Here is an 18,056-nt window from a genome sequence, read left to right as displayed (position 1 = left end):
AAATGACACTCACTAAGTTGATCTTTTACAATCACAGGAATCATCATTTCCTTTGGATCACTGAGTCCTGCATGATTTTCTGCACGAACTCTGAAGAAATACTCTGCATTTTCTCGCAAACCTTTGATTGTGTGGGTATTGGTTTTTACAGTGGCACACTTCACCCACTTTTGCTGTCCCTTCTCCAGAGCATCGATAAGGTAGCTTGTAATTTTGCTTCCTCCATCGAAGTCTGGCCTTGACCATACTATTGTTACACTGTCTTTTGTAACTTTAGCTACTCCAAGTCTGGCAGGTGGGCTTGGTATTTCTGTTGGAAACATAATGTAATTAATTAGTGTAAGAATATAAATAGTAGAAAAGACCAAAACTAGTTATGGTAAAAGTCAAAGCAGAAGAAAAACTTACCTGTTATTTTAGTTGCCTCTTTTGTTTCAGCAGGTACACCCATGCCGAATTCATTTTCTCCAAGGATTCTAAAGTAGTAGACTCCACCCTCCTGCAAGTCCTCTACCTTATAGACTAGATTGTGACAATTATTTGTTACGCACACCCAGGCCTTTTTGGTAGCTTCACGTTTTTCAACATGGTAGGCTTTCACAGCATCACCCCCATCATTCTCTGGGACTTCCCAGGTCACTGTGGCAGAATCTTTTGTCACATCTTTTACCTTTACATTAACTGGTGGTCCTGGGGAATCAAGAACTTTGACAACAATTGGCAAAGTTGCAGTTCCAAGACCATTATCCAATGTAACAGTGTATTGTCCTGAGTCATTTCTTGTTGCCTTTTCAATAGTTAGGGATGTGTGTTTTTCTGTTGTTTCAATTGTAGCTCTTGATTTGAGGTCAATGCCTTCTTTATTCCATGTGACCGAAGGCACTGGTACTCCTTTAAATGGTGCTGTCATTGTGAATGAATTGCCATGTCTCACAATTAGCATTTTTCTCATCTCAATATCAACATCGAATACTGGTTCCTCCTTTCTATCTGTTGCTGACTGTGGTTCAGAAATTGGAGATTGCTCACTTAGGCCTATTTTGTTTATTGATTTAACTGCAAATACATATTCTAGATCAGCTGTAAGACCAGAAACAGTATACTCAGTGCTCTTGGTCATCTGAATGGCAACAGCCCATTCCTCCTCCTCTGCTTTCTTGTATTCCACTCTGTATCCAAGGATTGGTGTTCCACCATCTGACAATGGCTTGTTCCATGAAATTGTAATCGAACTCTTCGTGTAATCAATAACCTTTGGTTTGGATGGTGGAGATGGAACAAGTAAAGCATCCTTTGCCACAGCTGGAGCAGATGGCTCACTAGGAGGACTTAAACCTGCAGCATTCTCAGCGAATACTCTAAATTCATATTCACTTCCTTTTCTTAGTTTGGACACTACAGCTTTTTCGTCTTTTACAAGCTCTCTGTTGACTCTGACCCATCGAAGGCTTGATTTTTCACGTCGTTCAATTACATAGCCACATATTTCACTGCCTCCATCAGAAGCAGGCTTAGCCCATGTTATAGTCATCTCCTCACTAGACACATTCACTATTTCAACATTTGTTGGTGCTGCTGCAAAGGTGAATGGGTCAGTGACTTTGACATGCTCACTTTGAAGAGGTTCACCAAGTCCAAATTTATTTACAGCCAAAACTCTAAATATGTATTCATTGCCTTTGAGGAGCTTTGTCACCTTGTATGTTACAGTTTTCACCTCTCCATGTACAACTGTCCATGCCAAACTGCTGGTTTCTCTTTTTTCAACAACATAATGTGTGATTTCTGTACCACCAGTTTCTTGTGGTGGTCCCCATGACAATGTGCAGCTCTCTGCAGTGAGCTCAGTTACTGACAAAGGTCCTGCTGCAGGTCCAGGTTTATCAAGTATCACACATTTGACTGGCATTGATACTGTACCAGCAACATTCTGTAATGTTAGGGTATACTTTCCAGAGTCACTCTTTTTGCAATCTTTTACTACTACCATAGTGCTAGTATCTGTTCCAGATATTTGAATTCTTGTACTGAACTGAATCTCTTTTCCATCCTTTGACCACAATGCCACTGGTAGTGGGCGTCCAGCAGTGTCAGCACTGATCTTTAGGGTCTCTCCTGCTTTTACTACAACAACATCTCTAAACTTGACATCCATTATAATTCGTGGTGGATCTACATTGTCTTTGACTGTGATAGGACCGGTGTTATATGATGGCTCACTAAACAGTCCAGCAGCATTCTTTGCAGTTACACGGAAATCATATTGCTGATCTTGAGTAAGACCGGTAACATCAAAGTATGTTTCAGGAACATTAGTAAAGTTGCATCTCATCCAACGGCCATCTGGGAGATCTTTACGTTCGATGACATAACCTGTAACTTTTGCCCCTCCATCATATTCAGGCTTTGTCCAGGAGAGAGAGACAGAAGATTTGGTAATGCTTGTAACCACTGGTTGACCAGGAGGATCACATGGATCTCTAGCAGCTATAAGTTCACTGACTTTGCTGACTTTTCCAATACCAGCAATGTTTTCAGCATATACTCGGTACTCATAGAACATACCTTCTTCAAGGCCAGTTACTTTAAATTCAGTATCTTTGATAAGAACCCTATTTACCTTAGTCCATAGAATACTGCTTCTCTCTTTGCGTTCCAAATGATATCCAAGAACTGTGCTACCTCCATCATTAACTGGTTCATTCCATGTCACCAGCATGAATGCCTTGGTAGCATGAGCCACACGGGGAGTAGCAGGTGGTCCGGGTTGCTTGAATGTATATTCTGCTGTAATTCCAGGAGAGTCAATTGGCTTACTCTTTCCATATCGGTTCACTGCATATATACGGAATTGGTATTCAGAACCATGAGTCAGTCGAGATACCTTGATTGAATTTCTGGCAATGTTTGATGAAACAATTTCCCAAACTGTTGTGTTGGTGTCCCTCTTCTCAACAATATAGTTATTAATGGAACATCCTCCATCATATTCAGGGGGAGACCATGATAGGGTTATGGATTCAGAAGTTACAGCATCAATGCGTACTGCAGCTGGTGGTCCTGGCTTATCAAGAACCACAACATTAATATCTGTGGAAATGGTGCCAGCCGTATTAGCTAAGGTGATTTCATATTTTCCCACATGCTCAATAGAAGCTTCTTTAATCACAATTTTGCTTGATATCATGGTGTTTTCTATTGAGAGAGAAGTTGTTTGCTTAAGAGGTAGCTCATCCTTTTTCCATGAAACCACTGGCTTAGGTCTGCCTCTTATGGGAACCTCAACAGTAAGATTATCTCCAGCCTTAACACTGTAAGTGTTAAACAGCAGATTAATTGAGGGCTCTATTTCTATGTCTTTAGCACGGACAGGCACACCAAGTTCTTGGGGTTCACTCTTGCCTTTCTCATTAAGTGCAATTACTCTGAAAGAGTATGTTTCACCCGGTGACAGGTTAGACACAGTAGCTTCTGGAACTTTCACTGTACAGCACATAACCCATTTGTCTGTACCTTTTGTCTGCATCTCTACATTGTAACAAAGTACTTTACTACCACCATCATGTGCAGGTTTCATCCAAGTAAGAGTCACACTGTTTTTGGTAACATCCACAAGGCTCACCTTTCCTGGGGGCATAGGAACCTGAGCAACTTTGACCGGATTTTTTGTTTCTGCCATCAGACCAAAGCCATATTCGTTAACAGCACTAACTCTGAAGTAAAATATTCCTCCTTCTTGAAGATCTTCTATCTTAAAGAAATTTTGAATGCAGTTGCTTGTGACGGTGGTGTAAGCTTTCCTTGTAGATTCTCGCTTTTCCACAATGTAATTGGTTATTTTAGCACCCCCATCAGTAAGAGGAGGTTCCCAGTAGAGAGTCACTGAGTCTTTCTTAATTTCTTTAACATCAAAATTCTGTGGCGCACTTGGAGAGTCAAGCACCCTTACATTTACAAATGCTGACTTTGTGCCACTCTTATTCTCAAGTGTTAGAACATATTTTCCACTATCAAATCTATTGACATTGTCAATTACAAGCATGGTGTATGAACTAGTAGTTTCGATCAGGGCTCTGTCAGTTAATGCCCCCTCTTCCTTCTCCCATTTGACAGATGGATCAGGTCTGCCTCGAATTTTAATAAACAGACGAAGTGAACCACCTGCACGAACAGAGACAACTTTTCTAAGATTTACATCAAGTTCAAGCTCTGGAGTCTCAATTCTTTCAATAGTAGTCACAGAACCATGAACTTCAGCAGGTTCTCCAACTCCTTCTGAATTAATGGCACACACCCGGAAAATATGCTCAGCATTTTCTTTAAGGTTTTCCACTGTTATGCATGTTGCCTGTATACCAGCTGGAGGTGTACATATTGTCCATTCGTCTGCAGATGCCTCTTTCATCTCAACAATATAGCCTTTAATAAATGCTCCACCATCTGTAGCTGGTTTACCCCAAGCCAGGGAGACAGAGGACGTTGTATGGTCTGTTACTTTAGGATGATGTGGTGGACCGGGAGGAGTTGCTGCATTAATTGCCCTACAGAACATTGATAAGTCACTTAGAGCTCCTACACCAGCAGCATTCTCAGCAGCCACACGGAATTCATAGAAATGACCCTCTGAAAGACCAGTTACTTTGAAGTGCAAGTCAGAAAGCTTCTGTCTGTTGCATTTGGTCCATCTTACACCATCTTTGTCACGTTTCTCCAGATGATAACCAATAATTTCAGTTCCTCCATTACTCTCTGGGGCATTCCATGATATGAGCATTGAATCTTTTGTGATCTCACTTGCTTCTGGTGTTGATGGTGCACTTGGTGGCTTGTATGGGTTGCGTGCAATGATTGCCTCAGACTCCAGTGGGTCACCAATTCCATATTTATTTGCAGCCATTACTCGGAAAATATATTCATCACCTGTCAGGAGCTTTGTCACCTTGTAACTTGTAGTCTTAATATTTGAATCAACCAGAGTCCATGATAGCCTGCTGGTCTCTCTTTTTTCAAGAATATAGTGAGAAATATTAGCACCGCCATCCTGAGAAGGCTCAGTCCAAGTCAGATCACATCTATCAGACATTATACCAGTTACATTTAGTGGTCCAGTTGGAGGGCCCGGCCTATCAAGAACCCTTACAGTAATAGGAATCGTTTTTATGCCACCACTGTTTCTCAGAACAAGGTCATAATGGCCACTGTCTAATCGTGTGCAGTCTTTCACAGTAATACTGGCACATTTCTGTGTAGTTTTTGTTTCAATACGTAGTGTCTTATTCATTTCCTTTCCTTCTTTTAGCCATTGAACATCAGGAATGGGTTTTCCATGAATGTCTGCTTCAAGAACTAAATTCTCCCTAGCACTGATAACAATGACATCCTGGTACTTAGGATCCATTGAAACGCTTGGAGGTTCTATTGCATCTGTTGTTGTAATTGGACCGGTGCTTTCAGATGGCTCACTGAAAGTACCAGCAGCATTTCTTGCGATTACTCTAAATTCATACTGTTGGTCTGCTGTTAAGCCAGTGATTGTGAATTCAGTCTCAATCACATTTGTAAAGTTGACTCTCATCCAGTGGCCTTGAGGCAAATCTCTCTTTTCAACAATGTATCCTGTCACTTTGCTGCCGCCATCATATTGGGGTTTTGTCCATTGAATTACCACATGGGTCTTTGAAATAGAAATAGCCTCTGGAGTACCAGGTGGATCACATGGATCACGAGCAACAAAGCTGTCTGAAACCTTGCTCACTCTGCCAATCCCAACAATGTTCTCAGCATATACTCTAAATTCATAACCAGCTCCTTCCTCAAGATTACTTATCTTAAACATCGTGTCAGTAATGAGAGTTTTGTTCAGCTTTGTCCACAAGATACTACTTCGTTCTTTGCTTTCCAGGTGGTAGCCAATTACTGAGCTTCCACCATCAATAACAGGCTCATTCCATTCAATTATCATTTGATCCTTGGTGGCAGATTTTACATAAGGTGTTCCAGGTGGCCCAGGAGGTTTGTATGGATACTGAACCACAATTGCTTTAGACTCCAAAGAGGAACTCTTACCATATCTGTTTTCAGCAAAGACTCTAAACTGGTACTCTGCACCAGTTTTTAACCTTGTTATTTTAAGAGAGGTTCTTGCAACAGCTCCAGCTACAACTTCCCATGTTGTGGTGGTTGTGTCTCGCTTTTCAACAATGTAGTGCTTTACCTGGCAGCCTCCTGTGTAAGATGGAGGTTCCCATGAGATTGTCACAAAGCTATTGCTTACTTCATTCACTTTAATAGGGCCAGTTGGTGGGCCAGGCTTATCGAGGACAATGATTCCAATTTCTTCTGCAATAGTTCCAGCGCTGTTCATTGCACTAATTGTATACTTTCCAAAGTCTTCTTTATTGGCTTTAGTAATCTGTAAAATGGCTGAAGTTGGTGTGTTTGAAGTACTAATTCTCGATGTTACATTAAGAGCTTGTCCATTCTTTAACCAAGTAACCTTTGGCTTGGGACGTCCCAATACTGGTATTTCCAGTTTAAGATCATCACCAGATTTTACAGTGTATGTGCTAAACTGTACCTTAAGGCTTGGTTCAATGGTTAAGTCATTGGCAACGACAGGGGCAGCAAGAAGCTTTGGCTCACTCTTTCCTGTCTCATTATAAGCAAGAACCCGGAACAAATACTCTTGACCAGCTGTCAGCCCAGTGACAGTGCCTTCACATGTTTTGACAGATGTGGCTACACCCCACTTTTCTGTTCCCTTAGGTTGCATTTCAATCAAGTAGCCTACTATTTTGCTTCCACCATCATGGTCTGGTTTCTCCCACGCCAGGGATGCACTTACTTTGGAAACATCAGTCAACATGATCTTTCCTACTGGTAAAGGAACTTCAGAGGCCTTTGATGGAGTCTTGGTTTCAACTGGCAGACCAATTCCATATTCATTTTCAGCCATAACTCTAAAGTAGTATAAAGCTCCCTCGGCCAGGTTTTCCACCTTAAAACTCGTTCTGCTACACTTTGTTGTGACATTAGCGTATGCTTTTCTTGTAGATTCACGCTTATCAACAACATAGTTTTTTATTTTTGCACCTCCGTCAATAAGTGGTGGATCCCAAACAAGTACAACAGAGTCTTTTTTAATATCTTTTACAACTAAATTAAGTGGAGCTCCTGGTGTATCCAATACCTTTACAGACACAAATTCACATGCAGTGCCACTGTTGTTCTTAAGGGACACTGTATATTTTCCAGAATCTCTTCTGTCACATGAATCAACTGAAAGCTGTGTAAAATTTAAACTCTTCTCAATTATGGCCTTCTCTAATAAATCCCCTTCATCTTTTGTCCACTTAATTTCTGGTGTTGGTCGTCCTTTAAAAGGCACATTAATCCTAAATGATCCTCCAGCCCGAATAACTATACCTTTTCTCAACTCTGAATCAAGGTGAATTTCTGGAACGTCAAGTCTGTCCTCTGGTTTCACTGGCTCAGGAATAGCCGCAGGCTCACCCACACCTAATTTATTTATAGCACATACTTGAACCTTATACTCCTGTTTTTCTGTTAGTTTGGTTATTTCAAATTTATTAACACGTAGGCCAGTTGGTGGCGTACACATAGTCCATTCATCCTCCTCAGCTTTGCATATCTCAACAATGTATCCTTGGATAGCACTTCCACCATCATTAAGAGGCTTTCCCCATGCTACTAAAATGGAGCTTTTTGTGGTGTCAATTACATGAGGATATGTTGGAGGGCCGGGTTTATATTTAGGATCACAAGCTTTGTAGTATGATGTAGGCAAGCTAGGTTCACCAATTCCAGCTGTATTTTCAGCAGACACTCTAAACTCATACTCATGATCCTCTATGAGGCCTTGCACTCTGAAACATACATCTGTAACTTTTTGTCTGTTGCATCGCGTCCACTTAATTCCAGAGCGATCTTTCTTTTCAATGATATAGCCAATAATTTCACTTCCACCATCATTCTCTGGTGCATTCCAGCATACAGTCATAGAATCTCTAGCAATGTTAGTCACCTCCAAAATTTGCGGTGATCCAGGGACAACAAACGGATTCTTCATAATTACAGGTGTACTATTAATTGGCTCACTTACACCATAAGTGTTGATAGCCATGACACGGAAGATATATTCATTGCCTTCAAGAAGGTTTGTCACTTTAAACACTGTGGCTTTACAAACACCAGACACAATAGTCCAAGCAAGGCGGCTTGTTTCACGTCTTTCAATAATATAATGAGTGATTGGGCTTCCTCCATCATCTTCAGAAGGACGCCAGAACAGGGTACATTTATCGCTAGATACACTTGTGACATTAAGAGGCCCTTCTGGGGGACTTGGTTTGTCCAGTACTTTTACTTGGAATGCAACAGTTTGTGAGCCAGCAACGTTGGTGAGATGAAGAGTATAGTGTCCACCATCATGCCTCAGTGCATCCTTTACCACAATCATAGCCCTGGTGTAAGTGTTTTTGATCTCGCATCTAATTGTGTTTTCAAGTTTTTTATCACCCTTGAACCATTCCATCGTAGGTATTGGTTTGCCATAGACATCTGCATTGAGTTTGAATGTATCTCCAGCATTCACAATAATGGTCTGAGTATATTCAGGATCAACTGAAAACTTTGGTAGTTCTACTTCATCCAGTGCTGCAATAGGTCCACTGTTGAAAGATGGCTTACTAATGGTGCCAACTGCATTTTTTGCAATTACTCTAAAGTCATATTTAGCTCCCTCTGTTAGCCCACTAATAGTAAATTGGGTTTCAATGACATTTGTAAAACTAGCTTTCATCCAGCGTCCCTCTGGCAGATCACGCTTCTCAACAGTGTAACCAGTTATCACACTTCCTCCATCATATTCTGGTTTTGTCCATTGGATTGTTATTGAATTCTTGCTAAGATGAATTGCTTCTGGAGTGCCAGGTGGATCACATGGATCACGGGCCACGTACCCCTCTGAGATTTTGCTGCACCGACCAATACCAACAATATTTTCAGCATAGACCCTAAACTCATATTCAATTCCCTCTTCCAAAGGACTGGTTTTGAATTTAGTTTCTTGAATTAAGGTCTTGTTTATCTTTGTCCAAAGAATACTGTTTCTCTCTTTTCTTTCAAGGTGATATCCAATAATGCTGCTGCCACCATCTGAAACAGGTTCATGCCACTCAACAACCATGTGATCTCTTGATAAAGTTGACACAAATGGAGTGCCAGGTGGGCCTGGTTCTCTGTATGGGTACTGAGCAACAACAGCTGCGGAATCTAAAGCATAGCTTTTGCCATATCTGTTTTGAGCAATGATCCTGAATTGGTACTCTGCCCCAGTTTTGAGTCTGGAGACCTTAAGGGTTGTTCTTACCACAGAAACTGTAACATTTTCCCAGGTTGTGGTAGTAGTGTCTCTTTTTTGTACAATGTAGTTTGAAATTGAGCACCCACCAGTGTATTTCGGAGGTTCCCATGATAATGTAACACTTGATACTGTGACCTCAAAAAATTTTACAGGGCCAGATGGTGGTCCTGGTTTGTCAAGCGTGATTATTTCAATTGTTGCATCTTTTTGCCCAACATCATTTGAGACGTTTATTCCGTACATACCACCATCCTCTCTGGCAGCTTCTTTGATGCTAAGAATTGTACTATGTGGTGTATTTAAAATGTTTACTCTTGTTGTAAATTTAAGTGATGCACCATCCTTTATCCATGTGACCTTTGGTTTAGGGCGCCCAGAAATTGGAATTTCAACTTGCAGGTCTTTTCCAACAAGAACACTATAACTGTTAAATGCAGGCCTAACATCTGGTTCAATAACCAGATCCTTTGCTCGTACGGGGACTGCAAGTGTTCTTGGGTCACTCTTTCCTTTTTCATTAATAGCAATTACTCTGAAAGTGTACTCTTCACCTGTGTTCAAATTATTAATAACAGCATCTAAGGTTTTTACATTTGCACAGCCAGACCATTTTTCATTTCCTTTCACTTGCATTTCTACAAGGTACTGAAGAATTCTGCTGCCACCGTCATGCGGTGGTTTCTCCCAAGCAAGAGAGACACTTGTTTTTGTAACATCAACAACACTTAATTTTCCTGGGCACTGTGGTACTTCTGATATTTTCAGAGGATCGGTAACATCTGCAGGGACTCCAACACCATGTTCATTCTCTGCAAGGACTCTAAAATAGTAACAACAGCCCTCTTGAAGTGGTTCAATTTTCCAGAACAGTTTATGGCAATTTGTTACAACAGCTGAGAATGTTTTTCTTGTAGTTTCACGTTTTTCAACAATATAATTTTTTATCTTAGCTCCTCCATCTAAGGCAGGAGGGTCCCATGAGAGAGTGACGGACTCTCTTGTAATTTCCTGCACTTTAATGTTAACTGGAGCACTAGGAGTATCGAGCACTTTCACAGTGATGGTTACAGACTTAATACCAGATGAGTTTTCTGCAATCACGGTATACTTTCCACTATCATTTCTAGATATGTTATCAATCACAAGAGAAGTATGTGCACATGTGACCTCAACTTGTCCAGTCTCTTTAATAGGGCAGTCATCCTTCTCCCATTTAATTTGTGGTATAGGGCGTCCTCTAATTGGAACAAAAATTCGGAGCGATCTTCCAGCTTTAATACTGACAAGCTTCCTAAACTCAGAATCAATATCAAGATCTGGCTCCTCTGTCTTATCTTCCGGTTGAATGTGGCCAGCAACATCTGCATGCTCACCAACACCAACTTTGTTAACTGCACATACTCTGAACTTATATTTCTGGGTTTCTTTTAGATTTTCCACAGTAAAGCATGTTAACTTTACACCAGTGGCTGGTGTGCACATAGTCCATTCTTCTGCCATAGGGACATCTTCTGAAACTTCCTGAGCAGCTTTCACCTCACATGATTCAACAATATATCCTTGGATTTCACATCCACCATCATAAATAGGTTTCCCCCATGCAAGTGACACAGATGATTTGGTTGTGTCTATCACCCTAGGATTATGTGGAGGACCTGGCCTGAACACAGGATCCAGAGCTTTATAGAATACTGTTGCTGAACTAGGCTCACCAACCCCAACAGAATTTATAGCTGCAACCCTAAATTCATAGAGGTGAGCTTCAAGGAGTCCAGTGACTTTGAAGGTTAGGTCAGTGACATGTTCCCTGTTGCATCTAATCCATCGAACTCCCTCCTTGTCATGTTTTTCAATTATATATCCAGTGACAGGAGTGCCACCGTCAATTGAAGGCGCCTCCCAACTTAGTACCACTGAGTCTTTTTTAATATCAGAGACCTCTATTGCCTTCGGGGCATCTGGAAGCATAAAAGGATCCCTAATAAGAACTGGATCAGACTGAAGTGCTTCACCAACTCCAAACTTGTTCACTGCCAAAACCCTAAAAATATATTCATTGCCTTCAAGAAGTTTTGTTACTTTCATATACTCAGCTTGAACTTTGGGATCAACAAGTGTCCAGATGAGTCTGCTTGTCTCTCTTCTTTCAAGAATGTAGTGAGTGATATTGCTTCCACCATCCTGTTTTGGAGGTTTCCATGAAAGGCAACATTGGTCACTGGTAACCCCTGTAATAAATATTGGACCCTCTGGTGGCCCAGGTTTATCTAAAACATTGACATTGACCTTGACAGCTTTCTCACCACCTGGATTCCTTAGCAGCAGAGTGTACTCACCACCATCAGCAAGCTTGGCCTCTTTTACAGATAAGCATGCAAAGCTGGTGGTGTTTTTAATTTCACGATGTATTGTGTTTCCAAGTTCTTGATCTCCCTTCATCCAGAAAATTGTTGGTTCTGGTTTTCCATGTACATCTGCATCAATCTTAAACGATTCTCCTGCACTTACAACAATAGCCTGTGTATAATGTGGGTCTAAGCTGATGCGAGGGGCTTCAATCTCATCCTTTGCAGCAATGGGTCCAGTGCTATATGAAGGATCACTAAAAACTCCTGCTGCATTTCTTGCAATAACTCTAAACTCATATTTCTGGTCTTCTGTGAGACCTGTGGCAATGTACTCTGTTTCAATAACATTTGTGAAGTTTGCCTTAAGCCAGCGTCCTTCTGGTAATTCTTTCTTTTCAACAATATAGCCTGTGACCTTGCTTCCACCATCATATTCGGGTTTAGTCCACACGATAGTGATAGAATTCTTTGTAATTTTAACTGCTTCAGGTGTGCCAGGAGGATCACAAGGATCAAGAGCAACATGTCCCTCTGATACTTTGCTTGCCTTTCCAATACCAACAATGTTCTCAGCATACACTCTAAATTCATATTCAAGGCCTTCATCAAGGCCTGTGGTCTTGTAGGTTGTGTCCTGGATTATACTCTTATTAAGCTTGATCCAGAGAATGCTATTTCTTTCTTTACGTTCAAGATGGTAACCCAAAATTGTGCTTCCTCCATCAATAACTGGCTCATTCCACATCACAACCATACTATCTCTGGTTGAAGAATGAACGAAGGGTGTTCCAGGTGGTCCTGGAAGCTTATATGGATATTGTGCAACAACACACTCTGAGACAAGCAGAGGGCCTTTGCCATATCTGTTCTCAGCAGTTATTCTGAATTGATATTCAGTTCCGGTTTTTAGTCTTCCAGCTTTAACCTTGGTTCTAGCCAGATTTGCTGCTACAACTACCCAGTTTGTTGTGGATGTGTCTCTTTTCTCCACCAGGTAGTTCTTAATTGTGCAGCCTCCATCATATTCTGGTGGTTTCCATGAAATAGTGACACTGTCAGATGTTATTGCATCAAATTTCACTGGGCCAACTGGTGGGCCAGGTTTGTCGAGAACAACTACTCCTATATTCACTGATGTCTCACCAGCTGTGTTTGAAAGTTTGATGCTGTAGTGACCAACATCATCTCTACATGCCTCTTTGACTATAAGATTCAGTTGGTTGTCTGTGAAAGAGAAGTTAACCCTGCTTGTTTGCTTAAGTGGTATCGCATCCTTCTCCCAGGAGACTGCAGCTTTAGGTCGAGCAATGTATGGAATATTTATTGTCAAATCCTCTCCAGCAAGAACACTAAATGTTGAAAATAACAACTTGGCAGATGGGGCAATTACAAGGTCTTTGGCAATCACCGGAACACCAATATGGCGAGGATCACTGGTGCCTTTTTCATTTCTAGCCGAAACACGAAACATGTACTCCTCACCAGGAGTAAGCCCAGAAATAACTGCCTCAGGTACTTTCACAATCATGGCCTGTGTCCATCTCTCACTGCCTTTACTCTGCATCTCTACAACATATGCAACCACTCTACTTCCTCCATCATGTTCAGGTTTCTCCCATGACAGTGTGACACTTGTCTTTGTAACATCTTGAAGTGTAATTTTTCCTGGAGGCAGTGGTTTTTCTGATACTTTGACCGATTCACTGGTTTCAATAGGGATACCAATGCCATACTCATTCTCTGCAAGTACTCTGAAGTAGTAATTGCATCCTTCTTGAAGGTGATCAACAGTCCAGGTTGTTTTATGACAATTAGCATTAACTGTAGCATAGGCCTTTCTTGTTGCTTCCCGTTTCTCAACAATGTAGTTTTTAATCTTGGTGCCACCATCGTTTAATGGGGGATCCCATATTAGTGAGACAGATTCTTTGGTAATTTTGCTTATTTGAAGGTTTTGTGGGGCACCAGGTGTATCTAGAACTCTAACAACCACAGAAACTGATTTGCTTCCAGAGCTGTTCTCCACAGTCAAAATATATTTACCACTGTCAAATCTGTTCACATTTTCAACCACCAATGATGTGAAAGATGATGTACTCTCAATTGTAGCTCTATCCAAAGGTTCATCATTCTCTCTTGACCATTTGGCATTTGGAGTTGGCCTTCCTCTAATTGGAACAAAGAGTCTCAAGGTGGTACATGCTCTAATGTTCACAACTTTACGAAGGTCAGCATCAAGGTCAATTTCTGGTGGTAGGAGTCTCTCTTCAGCTTTAGGTGAACCTGGAACAGGTGCTGCTTCTCCAATACCCTCACTGTTAATGGCAGATATATTTATTTTGTATTCCTGATTCTCCTTAAGGTTCGTGATGGTAAATGATGTTGCTTTAAGGCCCTCTTTAGGAGAGACAATCGTCCATTCCTCCTCTTGAGTTCCAGACATACAAGTCTCAACAATGTATCCACTGATTTCAGAGCCACCATCATATAATGGTTTATTCCATGCAAGTGTGATTGAGGAACTTGTTGTGTCCAAGATCCTTGGGTTACCAGGTGGGCCTGGTTTAAACAGTGTGTCGGAGGCTTTTATGTAGGGACTTGAGGGACTTGGTCCACTGATTCCAGCTACATTCTCTGCAAAAACTCTAAATTCATATTCATGTCCTGGAACAAGTCCAGTAACCTTAAAATGTAAGTCAGTTACCTTCTTTTTGTTGCATTTTACCCAGCGTAAACCAATTCTGTCTCTTCTCTCAATACTGTAGTTAGTGATTTCACTTCCACCATTATTTGCAGGAGCTCCCCAGCAAAGCACCATTGAATCTTTTGTGACAGCTGTAATTTCAGGCATTTGTGGAGGGTCAGGTGGAACATAAGGGTTGTCTGCAATTGTTGGGTCAGACTCAAGTGCCTCCCCAACTCCATACTTATTAACAGCCATGACTCTGAAAATGTATTCATTTCCTTTGAGCAATTTTGTTACTTGGTGTTGTGTAACTTGAAAGTCTGTTGCCACACTTGTCCAAGCAAGTCTGCTTGACTCACGTTTTTCAATTACATAGCATTCAATGTTTGCTCCACCATCATCTTCTGGTGGAGCCCATGTAAGCACACATTTTTCTGCTGTGATATCTGAAACCATAAGGGGTCCTTTAGGTGGTCCGGGTCTATCAAGGACTTTAACATTGAATATATGTTTAGCAAATCCACCCACATTAGTAGCTGTTAGAACAAATTGACCTCCATCTTTTCTAAGAGAGTCCTTGTTTACCAAGGAAGCAGTAAGGTCTGTAATTTTCATCTGTAGTTTAGAAGTATTTTCAATGTCCTTTCCATCTTTGGTCCATGCCATAGATGGCAAAGGCTGGCCTGTAACATCAGCATCAAGTTTGAAGACTTCTCCTGCTCTAACAAGGACAACATCCTTAAATTTGGCATCAACCATAATTTTTGGTTCTTCAATGTCATCTTTACAAATTATTGGATCTGATATATCTGATGGGTTGCTAATAGCTCCAACTGAATTTCTTGCAAGTACACGGAATTCATAGGACGCATCTTTGTTTAGACCACTTACAGTAAAGGTAGTTTCTATAATGTTTGTAAAGTTGGCCCTTATCCAGCGCCCTGATGGTAGATCTCTTTTTTCCACAATATAGCCTGTAATCTTGAACCCACCATCATATTCTGGCTTTGTCCACTGAATTGTAATTGCATTTTTAGACACGTAGATTGGTATAGGGCAACCAGGTGGATCAATTGGATCAAGAGCAAGCATGGGTTCAGATGCTTTGCTTGGTTTTCCAATTCCAGCTACATTTTCAGCCATCACCCGGAACTCATACGCGGTACCAGACTCCAGCCCAGTTGTTTTAAAAAGATTTCCTACCACAAGAGCTTTGCTAATTCTGTGCCAGATAATGCTGTTCCTCTCTTTTCTTTCAACATGATATCCAATAACCTCACTTCCTCCATCATTTACTGGCTCATTCCAGCCAACAGTCATTGTGTCCTTTGTGAATTCGACAACTTTGGGAGTGCCTGGTGGTCCAGGAACCTTAAATGGATAAGCTGCAACTACAGCCTCTGATGTAATTGGAGGTCCTACTCCATATCTATTTTTGGCCTTTACACGAAATTGGTATTCCATGCCTGTTGTTAGACGAGTTGCCTTATATGTTGTTCGAATGATTGTTGAAGACAGCAATGTCCAGTTCTGAGTAGTAGTTTCCCTCATTTCAGCAACATAACTACTAATTGGTACACCACCATCATTTTCCGGTAAATCCCATGAGAACTCAACTGAATCACGAGATATTTTGTCTAATTTTATTGGTCCCCTAGGTGGCCCAGGAACATCATGCACTTTAATTATGATGTTTTCAGTAACTGAACCAACTATGTTTTTCCCTGTAATTGAATACACTCCAGTGTCTCCTCTAGAACACTCATTTATAGTCAAGATGCTTGAAGTAGCGGTGTTTTCAACCAGTGTCCTTTGTGTTAACTTGAGAGGTTGATGGTCTTTCTGCCAGGTTACTGTTGGTTTAGGACGCCCACTTACTGGTACCTCAACCTTTATGTCATCCCCTGCCTTTGCTATGACGGTCTTCTTGCAGATACCCCTCAGGTCAAATTCTGGTTCTGTGCTTTGGTCTTTTATAACAACATGCTTGCTTTCACGAGGATGGCTTCTGCCTGATAAATTAACAGCCATGACATGGAATACATACTCCTCGTTTTCATTTAAATTCTTTACAGTAAAGTCTAAAGACTTTACAGTAGTTACATGAGCCCACTGGTCTGTTCCTTTTTTCTGAGCCTCAACAACATACCCAGTTATTCTGCTTCCACCATCATGCTTTGGTTTGGTCCATGTAAGACTAGCTGAGTTTTTGGTAACATCAGTAATTGTGACAATTTCAGGGGGACTTGGTGCTTGAGATGCTCTGATAGGATCTAGCGTTTCTGCTGCTTCACCAATTCCAAATTCATTTTCTGCAGATACTCTAAAATAATATTCTGACCCCTCTGACAAATTTGGAATTCTTAAAGAACACATGGGACATTTTGTTACTACTGTAGCATATGCTTTACGGGTAGCTTCTCTTTTTTCAATGATATAATTAGTAACTTGTGCACCACCATCAATAAGAGGTGGTTCCCACTGAAGTGTAATGCTTTCCTTGTCAATGGCTTTTGGTTTAAGATTGATAGGGGGTCCGGGAGAGTCCAAAACTTTAACATTCACATAGGCAGTCTTCTTTCCAGCCGCATTCTCTAATGTCAAGTCATATTTTCCAGCATCATGTCTATTGCAATCAGGAATGACTAAAAGAGTGTAAGACTCTGTAGAGTCAATGTTCGCCCGGGTTTTTAGTGCAGATCCTTCCTTTGTCCAAGTCACAGATGGAGTTGGACGCCCTTTAATTGGAACAAATATGCGAATAGATCCTCCAGCTTTGACAACTAGTGTTCTTCTCAATTCAACATCAAGTTCCAAGTCTGGAATTACTTCACGTTCAATTATTTCAATGAGGTCTACTGTTTGTGCTGGTTCCCCAACTCCTATTGCATTTATGGCACTAATTCTAAAATGATACTTTGCTCCAGTTTCCAAGTTTGGAACAACAAATTCTGTGATAATTAAAGCTGTAGTTGTATCCTTCACCCATGTTTCTTCCCCATCCTTTTTGTGCTCAACAATATATCCTGTGATGGGCATACCACCATCATTAACAGGTTTGCCCCAATGCAGTTCAGCTGTGGTTTTTGTTGTATCCGTGACTCTTGGGTTGACTGGGGGTCCAGGTGAAGCTAAAAAGATTAATTAATTAATTAATAATAATAATAATAATAATAATATTAATAATAATAAAGAAAGAAAATTTATTCAAATAAAACAGGAAGCATTACAAACTGATTAAAGAGAATATTTTGAACATGTTTATTTGAAATGCAAGGGTTTTACAAAAGACAAATTGTAAAACATTATATTTAAATTGTTTTGGTTATTTGTGTGTGAATTTTGTTAAAAATTTTGAAAAAAAGCCATAACTCCCCATGAATCAATGATTCAGCCTAGTGCAACCATAGCAAGCAGCTGTTCTCCCCTCTTTCCAGTACTGTGTACTGCCGCTGAATTTTTTAGTGGTAAGCAGTACCAGAATACAGTATTTTTAGAGGATGTGTTTGTGCTTATTTAAGTATATAATTTAGTATCAAAAATATGGAGGGGTCAAAGTTTCCTAAATTGTGCCAGTACTATACAGAGAAAGGTTAGGAGAATAAAAGGTGGTGAACAGTCTAGTAAATTTCGTCAG

The 18,056-nt window shown here is 40.7% G+C and overlaps 1 protein-coding gene across 1 annotated transcript in view; it reads right to left on the bottom strand.

Annotated features, from left to right (window-relative positions):
* The window catches only part of ttn.1 (titin, tandem duplicate 1), a 137,304-nt gene that overhangs the window by 26,259 nt on the left and 92,989 nt on the right, over positions 1-18,056 (bottom strand). The window contains 2 exon segments of the mRNA XM_053496981.1: positions 14-310; positions 409-17,550. Coding sequence (XP_053352956.1) covers positions 14-310; positions 409-17,550 — 17,439 coding nt within the window.

This window comes from Clarias gariepinus, chromosome 5 (assembly GCF_024256425.1).
Source record: "Clarias gariepinus isolate MV-2021 ecotype Netherlands chromosome 5, CGAR_prim_01v2, whole genome shotgun sequence".
Taxonomy (NCBI): domain Eukaryota; kingdom Metazoa; phylum Chordata; class Actinopteri; order Siluriformes; family Clariidae; genus Clarias; species Clarias gariepinus.
This window is presented reverse-complemented; position numbering and strand designations above follow the sequence as displayed.